The sequence below is a fragment of the Prunus avium genome, chromosome 7 (genome assembly GCF_965620075.1).
Source record: "Prunus avium chromosome 7, drPruAviu1.hap1.1, whole genome shotgun sequence".
Classification (NCBI taxonomy): domain Eukaryota; kingdom Viridiplantae; phylum Streptophyta; class Magnoliopsida; order Rosales; family Rosaceae; genus Prunus; species Prunus avium.
The window spans coordinates 21276840-21297433 of NC_142290.1; the positions used below are offsets into that span (position 1 = coordinate 21276840).

Sequence of the window (20594 nt, forward strand, 5' to 3'; positions counted from 1 at the left end):
ATTTCCAATTTTCCAATTTTCCAAGTTTCCTTATTTCCCAATTTCCAAGTTTGCACTTTTGCTATTTTGCTATTTTGCTATTTTCCAATTTCCCATTAAGGTTTGCTTTTTTTCGTTTGTAAGCCAATTTTATTGTTGTTAATGTAATGCTCTACTGCTGTAAATTACAGCCAAGGAGTTAATGGTGTCGTTTGCAATCCCATCAATTTAATGCACCAACTAAAGACCCAATATATGAACCTTCCTATATATAACTGCAACATAGGCAGCTTAATTAACGGGAAAGGTAAACATTCATATCAGTCTGACTCAAAGGCAAAGGCAAACATTCATATCAGTACTTCATATCAGTCTTACTCAAAGGCAAACATTCTCCACATTCATATCAGTACTTCATATCTGTCCTACTCAAAGGCAAACATTGTCCACTAAAGCTAACCATATTGTCGTTTACAACTTGACACAGAATCTACGTTTATTTGTTTTGTTGTAGTCGGCAGCTGTGAATTCTAGTACTTCAATACTTCAATACTTCAACATGTCGGATGTACGGCCTCCAAACGACCAAGTCAGTTACCCAGGGGACCTGCCGTGGCATGTGCCATTCCCATCTCCACCGCTGACTCCCAATCACGATCCCACTTCATCTGGAAGTGAGGCCGAGAGCACTGATCCGCTTGACAAAATCTCTGCCGTCAAGCACGACCTCCAATATTTGTCTAAGGCAACAGATTGGTGGGAGAGCAAATGTGATATTCATGGCCAAGTTATGGGAAACTTGGCCAACAAGTTGAACAAAGCATTTGCTGGAGAAGTTAAGCAAACTCTAAAAGCAACAAGTCGGAGCAAAAAGTTAGAGTCGTTGAAGTTGAAATTGGAAGAGCGAAAGAAAGATGCCGTCGAAAATTTCACAAAATCTGAAGAATATAACCATGAAATGGTTGAATGTTTCAACAACGGCTTCGAAATGTTCCGAGATTATGCTTCGGTGATCTCACCAAACTACAATTGGAGTGAAATTGATGTAGCTGGTGTGTGGGAGGTGCTGAATATGGGTGATGAGGGAATGGCTCATCATAGTTTCGTGCATGCAGCGAGGACAAAGGACAAAGAGATGAATCTTTTGATGGACCTGTAGTAAGGGTGAGTGCTGCTTGAGTTCATCTGACCCGAGTACATGGATCTTTTGTTGCCTTGGTTTTCCCTTCGCGGTATACTATTGTTAAGGTTCGGGGGCGATTTGTTTTGCATCTGTGAAATGTATTCTGTAATGGATGTGTGTGTATTGTATGTAGATAAACTTACTATTGCTCTTTTATTGTATGTATATTGCTTAACATTGCCTTTGTATTGTATATATAGTGTATGAATATTGCCAAGTTTCAACACTCGCACTACCTTCTCCATCACCAGCCATACTAACTTTGGGTATACTTGGAGGATTGATCGGACCTCCCGATGCCATACTATCACTTATTTTCCAATATTCTAACAAAAACATCAGTCTTTTGCAGATTTCGTCACACCCGGCCACATCTTCCGGGGTAGGCAGCTTCTCGACTTGTGCATGCTCAGCTGCTTCATGCACTTCTAAGTGAGGAACGGAAGTGACCATTTCTGCCTCTTCGACTACCAAGGCTGCGGATGGTTCGGCTCCATCACCGGGGCTTTTTGTTTCCATTGCTGCCGGTTCTATATGCGGACTAACATAGTCATGTAATGGTCCTTCATTCATATGAGGACTACCGAGGTCCTCATGTCCTTCCCCACCCTCATTTAACCCACTATTTCTTTTTTTTTCAGCTGCTCTATCTCCCCCTTGAAATACTGTTCCATGGAAGCTAGGGTCTTGGCAAAATCCTCCACTGACTTTTTATATTTTGCTGCCTCTGTTTCACGTTTCAAGGACTCCGTCCGTACAATTTCTTCCAACTGATGCACTCTCTTACGAAGCCCTCGATTCGAAGCGGCTACTTTGGCCAATTCATCCTTTGTCCTTCCAAAGTCACGCTTCAAAGTGCGTAAATGAGTGGACGCGAGTTTACCCTGCATTAAGTTATAATGCAAATGTTACAATATTTCCAAAATATTTCCCATAAACAGCAGTTTTTTTCCTATGGTATTATGACGTATATATTGGAAAAAAGGTAATGCTTGCCTTCGAAGACGATGGAAGGCTAGCAGTTTCAGCAATATCCTCATCGTTTTCTTGCGCATAGGCAGAAGTGCTGGTTTTTGGTTCTTCGTCATCGCCAAACAACTCAACAACTTCTTCAGTGTCGTCAACACCGTCACCCCAACTCCAATACGGCTGCTGCTTCTCAATTACAGATGGGCGGAGAGGTTGCACATCAACCTGCAATTTACAGAGACAAAAAAACATATTATTAAACCTATAATTTGAATCAGAAGCATAACATTAGTATTATAAACAGAACTAACCTCTGCATTTTCAAAGACTTGGCTCATAACTTCGTGAAAACGAGGCAAACTATTGATCCTCCATTGTAGTATACGAGGGAGTTGGCCATTCTGTTCGCGCACAATGATATGCAATGCAGCGAATGCTGGAAACACCTCAAAAGCCCATATCTATTTTCAACAAAAAAATATCAATCACTGTAAACAAAGTAAATGGAACTTATACATAAACGGATATTTCCTCACCTGAAGTGCAAAGCCAAATCCTTTTATGTGGTACTCCCTTGGTCTACCACTCGCCATTGTCTTGGATTGCTTTGCTGATTTTTTGGTTTTTAAGGCTTTCTGGGGCACTTTCACTCGCTGGTATACTGCGCACAGTGCCCTCAACAATGAGGAATTTGTCTTGGCATACGACACAGCACCCTACGGATACTTCTGGAACTCTTCAACATCTTCGGCCAATTTCAAGTAGCGCATGTCAATGTTGACATGTTTTTCACTGCCCAACAGCACAAAAACAGCGAAATATAAAAGCCCAAACTTGAAGACGTCCTCCTCATCACCGCTGTCGATGAAGGCTTGTTCGAGTTCGGAAAGGCTGACCGTTTTATTGTTGCAAAAATACTTCTTCTTCAATGAGCAGTTGTCATTAGTTGCAGTCGGAATGAAGGGAAGGTTTCCAAACTGCAGCCCTGTGATGACGCAAAACTGCTGCGCTGTGAACTATATGACCTTGTTGCCAACGATGAATTTGATCCCGTTGACTTGAGAAACTGTCCTCGGGTCTGCCTTTCTCAACAACAAGCCATGGATAATTTGTGTTGTCCACTTCAGGTCCTCAATTACTAACAGATGGCCAAAACAACTGTCCTTGAACCTTTGTAACTGTTGCCCACTAAATTTGTCCTTAATTGTACAGATCGCTGTTTTTGTATGGGAAAGGGTCAATGCCTTTCCCGGGATTTTTTCATCCGCAGCAATCATCAACTTTGCTTTCGAGACCATATTTCCCTACACACCACCATTATACAAATAATTTAAAGCCTTTTAAATATACACAATTACAAGCAATAAACACACAATACAGATGCATCTCATGGCAATATGCACAAGATATATCAGTGATAAACCTACAATACAGCCCCAATAGAACTTTATATGCATTTCATGTATGTTCACCAATGGCCCATGACAGAAAAAATAAAAATTCATTGTACCTTCAACTCTTATCTTTTCTGTCCACAAGTCTTGCTCTTATATTTTCCCATTTCCTTCTCTTATATTTTCCAATTTCCTTATGTTATATTTTCTGTCCACAAGCCGTGCTCTTATATTTTCCCACGTCCTTCTCTTATATTTTATCTTCAAAAGGCTTCCTACATAAGTTTTTCCCATTTCATGCACCTACAAGTGCAAAAAATGGGAAAAACTTTTGACTACAAAGTAACTACGGAGTGAAGTCAAGTGAAGTGAACCTTATCGTCGAATTTGACACAAGGGGGTAATAATGACACATTGTGCAGAAAAACATCATTTTATTTGAAAGAAACAATGTAATTCGTAAGCAGTGAACAATGTGGATATCAAAGATAATTTAATCCCAATTGCCATTATTTAAACCTCAAACTAAATATGTTGTGTATTCCAGGTTGATTCAGACATTGTTACATGTCAATAAATCAAGAAGCTGCGTTACGTAACCACAAAAAGCATGCTGAGAAATGAGAGGCATCACAAAAAACAGAAATCTAACCTCAGGGAGTCTGACAACAAAATATTTTATGTAGTCCCGTCCGCTATTCTTTACAATATTGTCCAAAAGATAAAGTTATGGTGACTTCTGCTCACTAGAAACCTGCAAATTAGTTACTACAATTAGATACGAAACACTAGTTACATCCAATATTGTTTGAACAAATAAGTGACTGATAAACCAAAGGCCTAACACGAAAATGCTTCCCGAATGAGAAGGGAAATGGGAAGGAGAAGCTATTTCAGTATAGGCTCTTCAAATCCATTTAAAAGATAGCACAAGCAACACATCTGCAGGTACTGTAACTTCTAAACTAGCCCATTGTGCACCAAAAACTAATATACATCCCGCATATGGTTCTTTGCCCTTTGTTTACACATTCAATATTCATCCCCAAACTGAAATTCCAAATAATCACAACAGAATATGAAAACAAAGATAACTTATCCATATCCAATATGCAAGCCCTAAACTTATCAATGACGTGTTTGTTTCACTGCCGTACAATGTATAGCCCAAATTACTTTCAAAGACGTACATTTAAAACAAGTCATAAAGGTGTGTCAGTGAACTACATTTGTTGTTGTGGAACATGAATAAAACCAAAATAAACCATTACAACCATAAAAAACTAGCAATACAACAGCACTAAAATGAATATACAACGTCACTACATCAGCAATACTCCGGCAACAAAAGAGCAATACAACATGAATACCAACAGCAAAACAACAGCAATGCAAGCATCATTCCACAAACAACAAACCCATTCACTGTTTCAAACAATGAATCATCCGAATCAGAACATTTCAGACCTAAACCAATTTCAGTGAAACCCCTAAACCAATTTCTGAGAAACCCCTAAACCCTATACCCATTTCAGAGAACTCACTAAACCAATTTCAGAGAAAGCCCTAAACCCTAAACCCTAAACCAATTTCAAACAAACCCGTAAACGATTTTCATACAAACCCATAAACCCTAAGCCGTAAGAAAATGTCGATGAACAGTACCTGTTTCAGGTAATGGATGGCATTGATCTTCGATGAACGGATTCCGCTGGGAGAGGAAGAGAGAAGAGAGAGTGAGACCTGAGCGACCAGAGACTGAGAGCGTCAGAGGTCAGCCACGAGTGACGACAGAGTGAGAGCTCAGTGACCAGAGAGTGGAGACTGTGAGAGACGGAGCCAAAGAGAGAGCTGATTCGCGAGAGGTGATTTTCAGAAAAAGTGTTAGGTGAGCAATAAGTGTACAATAATTTTATATTTATAGGTATTAGTTGTAAAAAAATTGGGGAGCGGTGGTATTTTTACTTAAGATTATAAAATTGGTGGCATATAGGGCTATTTCCCAAAAATATTCACACGAACTCTTCTTCTTCCTCGCGGAATCTCTTTCTTCCTCGCGCCGCTTGGAGAATACACAGGTTTTAGGGTTGAAACGCCTTGTCTGCCTGGCCACGTCTTGCAGCGCCTTGTCACGCCTTCCCACGCCTCACCGCGCTAAACGTGAAACTTGTGAAACAGCCAACCGCATCAGGCGATTTCTTACCGCCTCGCTCCGACTCGTGCGAAGGTATGTCTTTGAAAACACTGATTATCGCGATAATATCGATAAAAATATCGATATATTAACGATAATAGTGTGGATTAGTGCGAAAATATCGCCCCCTCAAAAAAACGATATTATCGGCGAAAAGTCAATGAATAAAACAATGAGTTTCATTCAAAAGGAACCATAAGAGGCGTATCAGAATTTTTAAAAAAAATAAAAAACAGAAGAGGCAACGGTGTCGTTTAGTGAAAGAAGTTAGGTCAGATCTGATCTTCTTCTTCGTGAAAAACTTAGCGCCTCGGACGCCTTAGCGACCGCCTTGCTCCTCCTTTCGCCGCCTCACTGTCCACCGTCCACTTTTGTTGTCCACTAGGCGACTTGTGAGCAACAAACAAAGGACATGCCGTTTCACGATTAGGCAAAACGACATCGTCCGCTCTCCCCAGTCAAAATCTTCTCGACCCAATTTCCTTCACCCTGCAAAATTGAAGAGTTTGGTGGCTTAATGGAGGGTAACAACAAGAAGGGCTACGCGTGGGCAATCTCAGCCGGCCTGAACGCCGCTCTGGCTGCCGTTTCGGCGAAGCTCATCACTCCTCAGGTGCCTTTCCCTTGCACACTTGATGAATTTAAGACCGTTGGATTTACATCGCAAAATCCTGCTTGATTTGTAATTTTTTTTGTTTTTTGTTTTTGGGTCAACGAAAGCTTGATTTGTAATTGTTATTGTTTGAACAGATTGTTAGGTATGGTTTGGTGATATTGTTGAATGCGACAATGTGGGGATGTTATGTGAACAGCCTTAAAGCTCTGTCTTCTCTGCAAGCTACTGTCACAAATTTTGCTGCAAACTTCCTGTCTTCTGGTCTAGCTGGATACTTTTTGTTCCAAGAACCCTTATCTTTTCAGGTAAATCAATACATGCTGATGATTTTGGACCAACTCACACTGATCTATTCATTTTGATATGCTTCTTTCTGAGTTATGACTGTTTGACATTCCTTTGATTATAGCAGAGGATCCATCCAATTTGATCAAATTGGCCAAAATTATTAACTCTGTCAAGTTACTTATACGAGGCATCCAATTTTGATTTTGAATGTGAAGCATAGAATTTAATAAACGAATGACATTGTTAAATGGTGGAGTGTTTGCACCAAAGATTTTCATTCCGGTTTCGGAGCACTACAGATGTGATTGCTGTTATGCATTTCTGTTGCTGCATATATATAAATTATAATGATTGTTCATTATAAGAACCTTGAGAAAATGTTTCTTGACTTGTTTCTTTTGCGTATCTGATGATGAGAAGGCTTGTTTGACAGTGGTTTGCAGGTGCCCTGCTCATTGTAGTTGGTTCACTCGTACTTAGTAAGTCAAGTATTGAGAAGAAAGCCCATACCCATTAACATTTCTGCATTTCACTTCACCCTTGTGGTTGAGATATCAGAGAACTCTGGATTTCCATTTCTTTCCTCTTCCGATAAAAGTAAGGAGAAAGAAGAGATTTCTTTGGCAATGCAACAATTCTTCGGCATTTCTTGCAGCGGAATGCTGGTGTACCAGTGTTTCCTCCATTTTGACCTGTTTTTACTCCAGAGGCAGCTTCACTAGGCAACCCAGGATCTGCCCCAAATTTAGAATTGTCTATTTTATCCCCACGATGATAAGATTCATCTGAAAGGATGGATAAAATATTTCTATTATAGCAGCGAAAACAGAAATTCACATTTGCCACTCAATTTGAAACCTCCAGTGAAAATGAGTAGGCATAACTTATAATGCCTCCTATTCTGGGACAAACAACTTTTCACATAGTAATAAACATCAAGAACATTTTCCATGCAGTTGCTACACCCTTCACAGTTGTCACTGCTGTTCTGGTAAGCATTTCTTTTTCTTTTTCTTTTTCTCATCTGCTAAAATGTTAGGTAAGGTAGAGGAGAATGGCAAACAATTTATAAAACAGATTGGGAGGGACAGTTCATGGATACCGTAGCAGCATTGTAGCAATTTTGTGTTAGTTTCCCTAAGCTAATTTGACAAGTGAGATTATTTTTATTGTGAGGGCTACAATTTTGTTTCTGGAATTCTAAACCTTTGGCATTTTTGAGTTCCTTTCAGAACCTTGGAAGCTTCACTTAGGGATTTCTCATAATCCAGCAGTTTCTCCATGCTCAATCCAAACCCTCTCGCTTCTCGAAATAACATTCTTTGTGCAATAACCCCACCAAAAGCTGGACCAACCATCTCACATCCTACTTCATTTGTTTAAACCATCATTGGGGCAAACAAACTCACAGCTTTGCCTCAGGGATCCTAGTGCATCTGTAGGATTGCAAAAGAGGAAGATAAAGACTAAAGCAGTTAAGCATTTGTAACCCACTCTGCTTTTTCTTCAATTCAATTTCTCAGGAATTTATATATTTCAAAGGGTGATGATTTTGGCACTCCAACTATCACCTTCCCCACTCCTCTACTCTCTCACTCAAGAGGACCCTATGAGTTTGGCACTCATCTTGTGAGAGAGTAAAGTAGTGTGGGAGGAGAATTTTGGAGTGTCAAAATCATCTCCATTTTTATCTGAACTGAAGAAACAAAAGCAGCTATTTGGATTCCAGAAATATAACAACAACATGTAGTTAATATACAAAGACTTGGGATACTTAAAACAAGCAATGATTTGTTCACACCTTCAGGAACTATTTATTTGAAGAGAGAATTTAACATCAATCCTTGATAACTCTAAAAAATACATGAACTTATGCTTTAACCATCAGATCTGCTCAAACATTTGAATGATATACAAATGAAATCCAGTACATGAATTATAATACACTTCAACACTTGGAATTCAAATGGGATTGTTTCTCAAGAATTGATGAGGTTAGAGAGGTGGAATGGCAACTTGTTATTCCAAACTTCAAGAACTCACTCTGTAGAGTCTGTATTCACCTCCTCATCAACTTGTTCCTCATTATATTCTTCAGAAGAGAACTCATCCTCCTCATCAATGTGCTGAAAAGAGGGAAACAATATTATACTAAAATCGAATAAACACAATGAAAATACTCTGCCTAGGCATCAGAGTGTTTTTGATAATGATGCAAAAAGCTACAACATTCAGTAATCTCTAGACAAATCTACAAAATTCAAATTTTAGGAGGCTCTAAATACTCTGCCTAAGCTTTTTTTTTTTTAATTGATGAGGTTAGAGATGTCGAATTGCAAATTGCAACTTGCTGTAGAGTCTGTATGCACATCCTCGTAAAATTCTTCAGAACAGAACTCAAACCTCCTCATCAATGTGCTGAAAAGAGGGAAACAATATTAAACTAGAAAAATAATACTCATCAGCTTATACTAAAATCGAAAGTGACAAATGGTTGTTTGTTTTGTTTTCGTCTACTATATCGCAATGATAGAACACTTGAATTAAAAAAACCTCAAACACACATGAAATACATGTAATTTATTGTCAAATCGAAGCTTAAACATTCTCACACGTAATTTTTTTTGTTTATATCATTAGAACCGTAATTTGATCTTGCTAACCAATTTAATTCTTTCCTTAACATGGCATAATATGGCATATTTTTTTAGTAAGATTTGCAAACATCAGTGTTTCCTTAATATAGAAGTTGGAGATGGCAACATATATATACTCACCTCTGCACTTCTCTGTGTTTCCCTGTATTCAAAAGAAAAGAATGTGTATTATTGAGATGCAATCAGGTTTGAGAAAGAAACACTTTAATTGTTATATTATTGACTAAACACCAGTAAACATTCAGGAGCATACCTTTTTTTGTGAATGTTCCCTATAGTGCTATTGAGGTCCCCCATCCACTCAGACTTTCCCAACTCTGTGTGTACTTGGATTACAGAACGTGTGTTGACAACCTTGGAAGCAAATGTTCTTAAATCTGGACATCTTATAACCTTCAATTCCATCAAAGATGGCAACTTCAAAGTATAAGCTTCAGTAGAGAAACAAATGAGGTTTGGTAGATCTTCAAGCGTCATGGAATTCAGTCGAGGAAATGTAATTTCCTGATCAGCACATTCAGTGTTTGCTTTTGCAATAACTTGTTCAATCTTCCAACATCTCCCAACTCTTAAGTCCTTTAAACTGACAAGGAGATTGGCTACAGTTGACAAGAACAAATATCTCAAACTGCCACAGTCGAATACACTTAAGAATGTCAAGTTTCCGAAGCCTGGGATATGTTGTGAACCGCCCGTTTCCCATACATGCATTAAACTTGGCAATTGGTGTAACGACAAATAACACAACTTATTGAATGCTTCAACATTATGGCTTTCCACAGCCTTTGGTCCCTTGAGTTGGAAAACAACTTCCAGTGACTTACAACATTCTACATCAAGACGTTCTAGATTATCGTAATCATTTGAGTCTTGATCAAGATTTGTTGGTGCAACCTAGAAAATCAAACATCAATTGAGCAACCGTATATAATTTATATAATTTCAATATGGCAATGTCATTGTCATTCTCAATTGTAAAATAATAGTAAATTGAAATGCTTACCTCTTGATTGACTGGACGTGGCAATATTTGAACAATATTTGTTCTTGAAGTAGGTTTGGTCATTGGGCCACATGAATAAGGTGTACATCCACAAGATCCTGATGAAATACCTTCGTCTTCGTCATCGTGATGAGCTTTTGAATCTTTCTCCAACTTTTTTATTTGTGGAATTATTGAAGCCAATGTCTTCAGTTTGTCGCATCTTTCCATAGACATAACTTTGGCGGCTGACCATAAAGAAGTAGAAGCATCAGGGCAAAGGCTCTCAAGACTCGGAAGCTTGCGTAGATAAAAACTATTTAGTTTGGGAAACAAAGTCATGCCCGTCTGATCCTCTTCATCTGCGGATCTGACTATAGTTTCCATTTCCCAGCAGTACGCTATGTTGAGCTCTTCAAGATTCACAAGTAGCCTGGCAATTGAATGTGGGAACACATATTGGAGATCATGACCACGTCTTATTTTTAAATATCTTAAGTTTTGGAAGTCCTGGAATCCACGCGGAATGTTCTTCCAAAGGTGTTGACATCCATAAGCCAATGAAATCTCCAATTTTTGTAAATGAGAAAATGCTGGAAGCATGTGGCCTTTCAGATCAAAGAACACATCTACAATGGCATAATTGGGAAAATATAGTTCCACTTCTTCAAGATTTTGTAACCATAAAATGCACTTTGATGGAAATACTGCTCTTTCAAAGCTTCTAGAAGATTGATGCTCATCATATGAAGTTCCTACCACATTTTGATCCTGAAAAGATTCATTAATTAATAAATATTTAAAGAAACATTTTATAGATCAACTTCAGACATTTTCCTCTCAAAACTGAAATTAATAACTTCATATTAAAATATTAATAAAACCAAATTTTAATCGGAGGACTAGTCAATTTCTAGATTCTTTATGCTGATACTGTTCAAACAAAACCTCTCCTCTGCTTTGCAGAATAATAATCACATAAAAGCATTGGCAATTAAGACAGTAATTTTGTTGGTGCCCACGTGCAAAAAATATATATATATGAAAGAGTTTTGGTTTCTCGAATACAATCAATTCAGGTAAGGCAGCCCACGTGCATATATATATATATATATATATATATATATATATATGAAAGTTCATTCACTAAATTTATAATAGAGAAAGAGTTTTGGTTTGGCTCTTTCTTTATTTTATGACTTTTTATAATCGAATTTTTTGGATTTTCAGGGATACGAACTTAAATTCGTTGCTTCGAGACCAAAATTTTTACAAATAAATATATGGAATGGATAAAAATTTTTACAAACAAAATTTTTTACAAAAAATGAGTCTAGGGAGCCTGAACCCTTTTACATAGATTTGCCTAATAATGCTCTCTGTCTTTTTTTTTTTTTCCTTCTTTTTTAATCAACCTCTGAAACCTCCTCTATCACAAAGATTATAAAATAATTTACCATAATTACTTAATTAATTAAGACAATGATTTTCTTTGTGGTCTGCACATGCTCAATTTTTTATTTTTTATTTTTTATTGTAAAGGCAAGTAAACTAAATTCCTCATTTATCAGTATGAGAATATTTTCAGTTTTTAGGAAGAAAATGAGTAAATAATAGTCAAACTAAATTCAGACTAAAAAAAATAAAAAATTGAGGCACAAACAATTAACAAAACAATTATACTATTCAAGCATCGAAATAATAAGTTATATATGTAACATACCTCATGGTTGGAGTATAGCTTGTTGGCTTCGTAGAAACCAACGAATTCATCAGATAGACGTTTGAGTGTCAAATTTGTTAATTTAGGGAAACCAACGAATGCCGTCTCATCTTCCCTCCACTCCTTTGAGACGATTTCTTTCATTTGGGGACAGCTGACAACAAGTAAGCTTTGGAGTTGAACCAAGTTGCTTGCTACTGATAGAGAAAAGGCATATTTTAAAACAGGGCAATCATATAATTCAAGAGATCTTAAGTTGATAAAAGAGCTCTGTGGAAGTTGGCCGTGGCATATTGCTTTTAGCTTGGGCATCCACTTGAGTTCGATTGATTGGATGAGAGGGAAGGCTGTTTGTTGAGTCCAACTTGCTCCATTTACAAGGTATTCTATCTCAGGGCACTTCCAAATTCTTAAAACTTTTAAGTGTTGAAAACCCTCTTGGTCTAATTCATTGAGGACATGCTTTAAATTCTTAATCTCACCCAAGAATAAATCTTCACATTTCTTAAATAAGTGTTGAACAATTTGAATCTCCATGAATTCCGTTGCATCACTTTCAACAATATCCAACTTATTTTCGAATGCATAAGACCGTCGTTCAATAAACCATCCTTTTTCCTCTGGATTGTCAAGTAAATTTCTTTTGGAAAGAAGTTGAAATCGGGTATATCTATGACTAAAACCTTCAAATGATTAGACAATAAAGACATCACCTCAACAAGGCTTGCCATCCTCTTATCTTCGCTTTCTGCTGCTGATCGTTCCCATTTGCGAAAACTATTTTCCATATACAACTCTTCAAGACTAGATAAGCTCGATAAGAGACCATGTGGAATCTTCTCAAGTTGACGACAACCCGTGATATCTAACAACCTTAAATGTTTAAGAAGTCCAATTTCCCTCGGCAACTCTAAGATTTCAGAGCATTTACGAAAGCTGAGGATCTCTAAATTTTCCAATCTTCCAATAACATCAGATATATCTGTTAAATAACGACAACCATTTAGGGACAAGGTTCGAAGGCTCTTCAGTACTCCTAGTGAACTTGGCAATGCTGATATCCCACCGATGCCTAAAACCTTCAGCTCTTTCATCCCTTCACACATGCTGTCCATGTTATTTTCGGAATAACGTTTGTCTTCTAAGTGTAGAAGCTCAAGTTTTGGACACTCCAGACCAACTGGGATCTCATCAATATTAATTGGTATCAGTGAGATTGTTGTGTAATGGTTGTATGCTGCTACCTTTGGCCACCCTTTCTTTTCAGCATCACATCTTATTAGAAATCTATGTGGATCTCTTGAGGCAATTGATATGGCAACATCACAAACTATGTCATGCATCTTGGTATGGTCTTTCAATTTGCTATCTAGCAACAAAAACCTTCTTTGAAGTTTGTCAACCAAAGAATGCACTCTATTTCTTGCTTCTTCCACCGAATCAATGTTACTAAAATACCCTCGACCCCACCCATATCTAACCAAATACTCAATTGGAATATCATAATCTTCAGGAAATAAACAACAAAGCAAAAGGCATGACTTCGCTTCATCACTCTCCAATCTATCATAACTCCATCGTATGCTTGAATAAACTCTGTCATTCATCGAAGGGATGCTTTCAGGAGCTGAACTTTGTAGCTGTTTGAGGGCATCAACCCATTCATGCTTCCTCTTATTTTCTAGTGCTTTCGCAACAGTTATAATAGCAATAGGTAAACCTCCACACTCATTCGTGACTTGTTTTGCCAAATCAGGATACTCCAAGGGTTTACCTACCATTTCACGGAAGAGTTCCCATGATTCCTCTAGTGTTAAAACTGGGATTGTAAAAATTTCTTGACTTCCCATTTCATTGCACACGTCCTGGTTTCGTGAGGTCAACAAAACTTTGCACCCTTTATGAGTAAGTCCAGAAGGGAGTCCTATAGCCTCAAAATCGAGCTTTGTCCACACATCATCTAATACAATCAGGATCCTATTTATTTTCATGAGTCTTTCGTGGAGGCTTCGCGCTCTTCCGCTTTCGGTATTCTCGTCATATTTAAACCTCAGCTCGTCTGCAATTTCTAATTGAATCTTCTGAATGTCTGGGGTTTGGGACACAACTGCCATCACAATACTATCGAATACTTTCAATCCTTCCAATCTTTTGATGATTTCTTTCACCATTGTGGTTTTACCCACACCCCCCATACCACAAATCCCAATCATTCTAACTTCTTCATTCTTCAAAACCTCTATCACCCCATTCACACGTGTCATTCTGGATTTAAAATCCTTAAAACCTTCTTTGAATGCTGACGATATCATCGGTGGAGGTGCAGGATGGGCAACATTATTATTGAATGTTCTTTCTCTTTGGAGATCAAGAACATCTTGTGTAATCTTAGTGGCTTTCCTACTCATGTTCCACCGGTACAAGCATCGCCTTTTCTTGTTGACTTCTTCCTCAAAATGTAACACTTTCTGAATTAACTCGTCAACCTTTGTTACCCAAGTTTGAACATCAGAGTTGATAACTTCACCATTCCTATTGGCAGCAGCATTAACCAATTCTTGCACCGCAACTTTCATCTCAATAAGCTTTTGAAGTTGATCCGTTAGATCTTTCATCTTGGTATCATAGTAAATCAAATAACCAAATTCTCTGCCTATTGGTATCACCAAGGACTCTGCAATTTTGGACGCGATTGAAATAACAATATCCATTTCCTTGTGAGATCAAAGACACGTAGATGAAATGCTTATCTCTGTATCTTGTCTCCCAATCTGTACAAAGTCCAATGAAAAATAGATCAATACCAAAATAATCAGGGATGGCTGTTTTTGGCAAAATTGTATATTGCATTTTTATCACAAATGGTCCCTGAGGTTTACGAAATTATCACCTTTCGTCCCTAACGCTTTTTTGTGACACTAATGGTCCTAAAGGTTACCCTCCACACATCAAAATGGTCCATGTCGTTAGTTTCCGTCAAATTTTCTATTAAATTGTTGACGTGGCAATGTGTGGAGCCCACACATCCAATGGTATAGAGCCATGTGGTTTTAAATATTTTTAAAACTTAAAATTCATTAAAAAATAAATTAAAAGTAACTTTTTTAAATTAAAAAAAAATTAAATATCTTTCATGCTCTTTTCAAATAGAGAGAGAGAGAGAGAGTAGTGGGTCTTTGAGGGGGGGAAGGGAAAGAGAATACAGGGAGAGAGAGATATTAAAAAATATTTAAGTTGCTTTTAATTTTTATTTATAGATTTGAAGTTTTAAAAATATTTAAAATATATTATATTATATTTAAAGCAACGTGGCTCTATACCATTGGATGTGTGGGCTCCACACATGTGCCACGTCATCAATTTAATAGAAAATTTGATGGAAGGTAACGACAGGGACCATTTTGATGCATGGAGGGTAACCTTAAGGACCATTAGTGTCACAAAAAAACGTTAGGGACGAAATGTGATAATTTCGCAAACCTCAAGGACCATTTGTGATAAAAAGCCTATATTTTATATTTATTTAAACACTTTGTACGATTTTACCATTATCAATGAAATTTTTATTGCCATCTGGCAATATTTTACTTTCACGCCTTAAATGTACGAACCTTTCCGAAGATTATGTTCTCTTTAAAGGGATTAAAGTTTTGATTATGTGAAAATTAAATACATAGGTTGATTATAGTACTTCTATTAAAATTTTATTTTATTTGACTACGCCATTTTTTATTATTAGTTGGCCTCCATTGGAACCAAAAGGAATAAGTTTTATATTAAATTAACAAGTTAATTTGTTAATCGTTTTCCTATTCTTACTAAGATTTGGTTGAATTTTTTATGCATATAATTCCAGTCTTTAGTCTCTACGGTTTGTTTTAGGATATTTGACCTTGAACTCAATTATCTTCATTCTAACTTCTATTCTATAGCTTTATCATTTTATTATATGTATTTTGGGACTGTTTGGTTCACTAGACAACAACTTATAGACCCTACCCTGCATCAAATTGGTACCAGAGGCTAGGAAAATCCTTCCTCCACACCATGATTGGTCATGGTAGAGGTTGTGGACAAGGGAACTAAGCCCAACACAGATAGATGACTAAGATGCAACGTATAATGGAAGATATGTCGAGAGCGGTGCAAGCCCTCTAAAGACAGAAATTCACATATGCCTATATGGAGATTCTGAAATGCAACCGTGGTGATGGTGATCGAGGTGGATTGGAAGAGCAGTTGGTTCGTGCATTATGTTTGAATGGTGGAGGAATTAAAATTGAAGTTGCTGATTTTTGTGGAAATATGCATGCAGAGATTATTTAGATTCAGAGGCAAGTCTAGAGAATGGAAACCTATGGTAGAAGTGTAAAACATTACATTGTAATAAACCATATTAGAATGGTCTTCTAATCACATAAGCAGTTGCAGTTTAGCATTAATCAAGAAACATAACTCGAGAATATCTGCAGTTCTAGTTTAAAGTGCAGTTTAATTAGAAAACTAGAGCTTTGAGGATTCCTAATCCTACATGGATTAAAACATTCTATCCTAGTGAAATCAGGATTTGTTTAAGTGTTCTTCTATGGGCAAAATACTTAAGCAATGCATATATATAGAGGTCCCTTTTGTAGAAGTCAAGACACACTCATATTGATATCTCACCCCATCTAGAGAAAGTTAAAGGACTGCATACTATACCTTCACCACAACCATTTTTCACCAAAGTTAGTGTTAGGTTATTCTGGGGAGAAGCATTGAAAACGGAAAATTATATATTGAATAGAGTACCTACTAAACGTGTAAATGCTATCCCTTATGAAGTTTGGGTTAAAAGAAAACCAAGTTTGAATTACCTCAGAGTGTGGGGCTGTAAAGTTGAAGCAAAATCATACAATCCTATGGAAAAGAAGTTGGATTCAAGAACAGCTAGTGGCTATTTTGTTGGCTATCCAAAAAGAACTAAAGGCTACATATTTTACTACCCTCAAAATACAACCAGATTTGTAGAGACTCAAAGAGCAATGTTTATAGAATCTGAAAATGAGGCAACAGAAGAAGAAATTTTCGATTTTGATGAAGTTATAATAGAAAATGGAGACACAGTGAATTCTAATGCAGATAACAGAATTCTGGTGTTACCTAGCTTTGACTTGAGTAGCACGCAATCTGTATAGGAAGATGAAATAGTTGGAGATCCAATGATACCTGAACAAGAAACTCAAGAACAGCAAGTTCTGCCACCAGAAAACACAAATGAAAATCAACCAGCAGAACAACACCATGAACAAATGGACATAGAGTTGGGAATATCACAAAGACCAAGGAAAAGAGCACCACCTGATGACTACTATGTATATTTACAAGAATCCGAGCATGATGTGAATGCAATTGAAGATCCCATGAACTATATGCAAACAATGTCCAATGAGAAAAGTGACATTTGGTGGGGAGCTATGAAATCATAATTAACTCTATGGAGAAAGATGGTGTGTGGGAACTAGTGAGCCTGCCACAAAATTACAAACCTATAGGCTGCAAATGGGTTTTCAAAACCAAGAGAAACCCTAAGGGACAAATTGATGGATATAAGGCAAGACTAGTTGCCAAAGGATACACACGGCAAGAAGGGATAGATTACAATGAAATCTATTCACCAGTTTCAACTAAAGACTCATTTAGAGTAATCATGGCATTGGTAGCACATTTCGATTTACACTTACATCGAATAGATGTAAAGACTGCATTTTTGACTGGAAATCTAGAAGAGGAAATGTATATGAAATAGCCAGAAGGTTTCATTCAAGAGAAGGGAGAAAATCTAGTATGTAAACTGTGTAATCGATTTATGGTCTTAAGCAAGCTTCAAGATAGTGGTATATCAAATTTGATGAATTTGTTAATCAATATGGTTTTTACAGAAAATTCATTGGATGAATGCAATTACATGAAGCAGAGTGGGAGGAATTTCATCACATTGGTATTATATGTGGATGACATCTTATTGGCATGCACTGATTTATCAATGTTACATAACTGTAAAGAATTCATGTCTAAACATTTTGAAATGACAGATCTTGGTGAAGCATCCTATGTTTTGGGAATTGAAATTTGTAGGAATCGAGAGAAATGGGTTCTTGGATTATCACAGAAGAATTATATAGGAAAGGTACTGCAGAGATTCAATATGCAAGGATGTGGTGGAACTGATATGCCTATTTCAAAAGCAGACAATTTGAGCAAGGAACAGGCACTAAGGACTGAATAAGAGAAAATTTAGATGAGAACTAAATTTCCGTGGAAACTCACAAAGAGAACTCACAAAGAGAACTAAATTTCCTATTTGTAATATTTATAAAAAATTGTCATGAAAAATAATCGATGGAAATTATTTTGACTAGGCGTTGATGGTTGTGAAGGGTATACTTTGTTAGTGTTTTTAAATAGCTCCAAAAATAATAGTAATAATATTTTTGTTGTATTTAACTCTAGCTGAAACCATTTCTTGCCATTCGGCAGGCTCAGTGATTCAGTCTCCAAACAAGATTCTTTGTGGGCTCTTTTGACTTGTTGCTGGCTGTATGAATTGCACATATACAAGAGGTTGGGGCAGCTCTTTTAACTTGTTGCTTGCTTATATGAATTGCACATATACAAAGATATGATGCAAGGCAAATGAATCTTTTATCAATGTTTGTTTTTTGGTCATCGGAGTTTTGCTGCTAAGGTTTCTTTGGATTGAATCTTTTTTCTCTCTAAAGTATTGTAGGAGAAAACATTTGTTTAAAGTATTATTAATTTTTATTAAAAAAATCAAGGGTATTGTTGGAAAATTGAACACTTAGTCATTCCTAATACTACACCTTATTTCAATTTTTCACATGGAATTCTTAGGTACGAAGACAATGAAAAATATATATTTCACGAGATCGATATACTATACATATATCAAGTTATCTAATTTGTGTGTGTGTGTTTTTTTTCAATGGATCAGAGTAAAACCAACAACCATATAGTGCAAAGACAGAAAGTTTCCAAGATGGCCTTACCTCTAATATCCTTGTAAGTTTCTCCACCAACTATTATGAGAAATGTAACGTTGAATGAAAAATCACGAGGATGAGGCAATCAAGGAGAAGGCAATACAAACAACTGAATTATGAGAAATATGAAAGCAATGCATAAGCAGAGAATTCAAATGGAAAAGCCACTATGAGTTTTCGTACGCTATAAATAGAAGATAACGAACCAGCATTGCTTCAAGAGAAGGTAATTCCAAGCAAACCCGAATTTCCTAGAAGCATCTAATCCAAAGCTTAATTACATACGAAGTTTGCTTGTTATATATATAGAAGCATCGCATCCCCAAAAGCCAAAAAAAAAAAAAAAAAAAACAAGCCTCTCTGCCAAGGCAACGAAAAGTGAAGGAGAGCTTGACGCAATGGACAAAGTGAAAAAGAATTGGATGCATTGCTTACAAATATGGACTAGAGGGGGAGACTAAGAAAGCGATGAAATTATGGAATTAAACGATGAAGGACGATGAAGGACGTAATCTTTTCCATATCACATTGATAATATCTTTGATGAGCATGGTTTAGAACCTACAACATGATTTAATGGGTTCAAAGTTTAGATATGTTTTTATAATATAGGATCTCACTTAAACTAATTAAACGATTGTCCTCGGATTTAATCTTGGCTGGAGAGGATTTAGATGTACTTGCATTGAAGCACAAAGACAGCAAAGATTTCTTCAAGACAGGGTATTGACCCATTGTTCCACATCGACCAGTTGAAGGAAGGAGGAGAACGGAGCTGTGTCAAGAGCTGGTTTTGTGATTGCTTCCATAGAAGTGATTTTAGCAAAATCACTTGGTGACTCAGTCTACCAACATATATGAAAGTGCTTTTGCACATAAGTTCTTTAGATGTTATTTATAGGGTTTCGCTACTGAAGATGAAAGGGTGATGCACTTTCACAGTTGAAGAAAATTTTTAGAGTCCCATGTCAAAACACACTCGATCCATGCTTATAATGACTTACTACTTTGTTATCATCACACAATGCTTATAAGAGAATTTTTTTTTCTTCTCTTGTTTTAATCTGAATTTCTCTGTTTTGATGTTGATTATTTTTATTTGCTTATTGGTGACGACATGTGGTACATAAAAATTCTGTATATATGAATTATATTCCTACCAAAATGAGGAACTTGAGAATAAATACCTCTTAATTATACGGGTACGGCTAAACTAACCCTATTCTAACTTTGAGGAATACTTTATTTTTTTGAATACAAAAGTTTGGGTGTGCTGAAAATTATTACAGCTCTTCCAATCCCAAAACCACAAACTCCTGAGGCCTGAACTCTCTCCTCTTTTAATTGTGCACATGTTTTGCTTTTGGAAGGAAGCAATCCTCTTTGTGATGCCTGTTTCCATTGCACACACATAGAGTTCAGTTCGCAAAATTTAAATCCACTGACACCAAAACGATATAATGAAAATTTTGAAACATAAATGATTGCAATTCATCGACTAATTAATTATTTGGACAATTTAATGATTAATAAAGCAACTCTTAAGAAGAAACACTCGATTTCATA

General features: G+C 36.8%; 3 protein-coding genes and 1 pseudogene across 4 annotated transcripts; 2 read left to right on the top strand and 2 right to left on the bottom strand.

Annotated features, from left to right (window-relative positions):
- Window positions 1-538: 538 nt before the first annotated feature.
- On the top strand, window positions 539-1138 carry LOC148293113 (uncharacterized). The gene has a single exon (XM_088244079.1). The coding sequence runs from the start codon at window positions 539-541 to the stop codon at window positions 1136-1138; it is 600 nt and encodes a 199-aa protein (XP_088100205.1).
- Window positions 1139-1776: 638 nt separating this feature from the next.
- LOC148293114 (uncharacterized) lies at window positions 1777-3429 on the bottom strand. Its single transcript, XM_088244593.1, has 5 exons — window positions 3157-3429; window positions 2668-2847; window positions 2443-2592; window positions 2159-2356; window positions 1777-2046 (listed from the first exon to the last, which is right to left on the bottom strand). The coding sequence occupies exons 1-5, from the start codon at window positions 3427-3429 to the stop codon at window positions 1777-1779; spliced, it is 1071 nt and encodes a 356-aa protein (XP_088100719.1).
- A 2493-nt stretch (window positions 3430-5922) lies between these two features.
- Window positions 5923-7578, top strand: LOC110752092 (uncharacterized). Its single transcript, XM_021952726.2, has 3 exons — window positions 5923-6332; window positions 6470-6640; window positions 7057-7578. Exons 1-3 carry the CDS (start codon window positions 6237-6239, stop codon window positions 7138-7140), a joined length of 351 nt encoding a protein of 116 aa, XP_021808418.1. The 5' UTR covers window positions 5923-6236; the 3' UTR covers window positions 7141-7578.
- Window positions 7579-8397: 819 nt separating this feature from the next.
- On the bottom strand, window positions 8398-19258 carry LOC110751999 (disease resistance protein At4g27190-like; annotated as a pseudogene). The gene is made up of 7 exons (XR_015825638.1): window positions 19035-19258; window positions 17128-17222; window positions 11986-14756; window positions 10284-11033; window positions 9534-10174; window positions 9401-9422; window positions 8398-8749 (listed from the first exon to the last, which is right to left on the bottom strand). The product of XR_015825638.1 is annotated as a disease resistance protein At4g27190-like (transcript).
- Between the last annotated feature and the right edge of the window lie 1336 nt (window positions 19259-20594).

What these genes read in the sequence shown, in the direction of transcription:
- LOC148293114 (XM_088244593.1), bottom strand. Translation starts at nt 3,429, where the DNA reads ATGGTCTCGAAAGCAAAGTTGATGATTGCTGCGGATGAAAAAATCCCG. An exon ending in AATTCATCGTTGGCAACAAG is followed by an intron (nt 2,848 to 3,156) that starts GTCATATAGTTC and finishes AAGTATCCGTAG; the next exon opens with GGTGCTGTGTCGTATGCCAA. An exon ending in GATTTGGCTTTGCACTTCAG is followed by an intron (nt 2,593 to 2,667) that starts GTGAGGAAATAT and finishes TGTTGAAAATAG; the next exon opens with ATATGGGCTTTTGAGGTGTT.
- LOC110752092 (XM_021952726.2), top strand. Translation starts at nt 6,237, where the DNA reads ATGGAGGGTAACAACAAGAAGGGCTACGCGTGGGCAATCTCAGCCGGC. An exon ending in CGAAGCTCATCACTCCTCAG is followed by an intron (nt 6,333 to 6,469) that starts GTGCCTTTCCCT and finishes TTGTTTGAACAG; the next exon opens with ATTGTTAGGTATGGTTTGGT. An exon ending in AAGAACCCTTATCTTTTCAG is followed by an intron (nt 6,641 to 7,056) that starts GTAAATCAATAC and finishes CTTGTTTGACAG; the next exon opens with TGGTTTGCAGGTGCCCTGCT.
- LOC148293113 (XM_088244079.1), top strand. Translation starts at nt 539, where the DNA reads ATGTCGGATGTACGGCCTCCAAACGACCAAGTCAGTTACCCAGGGGAC.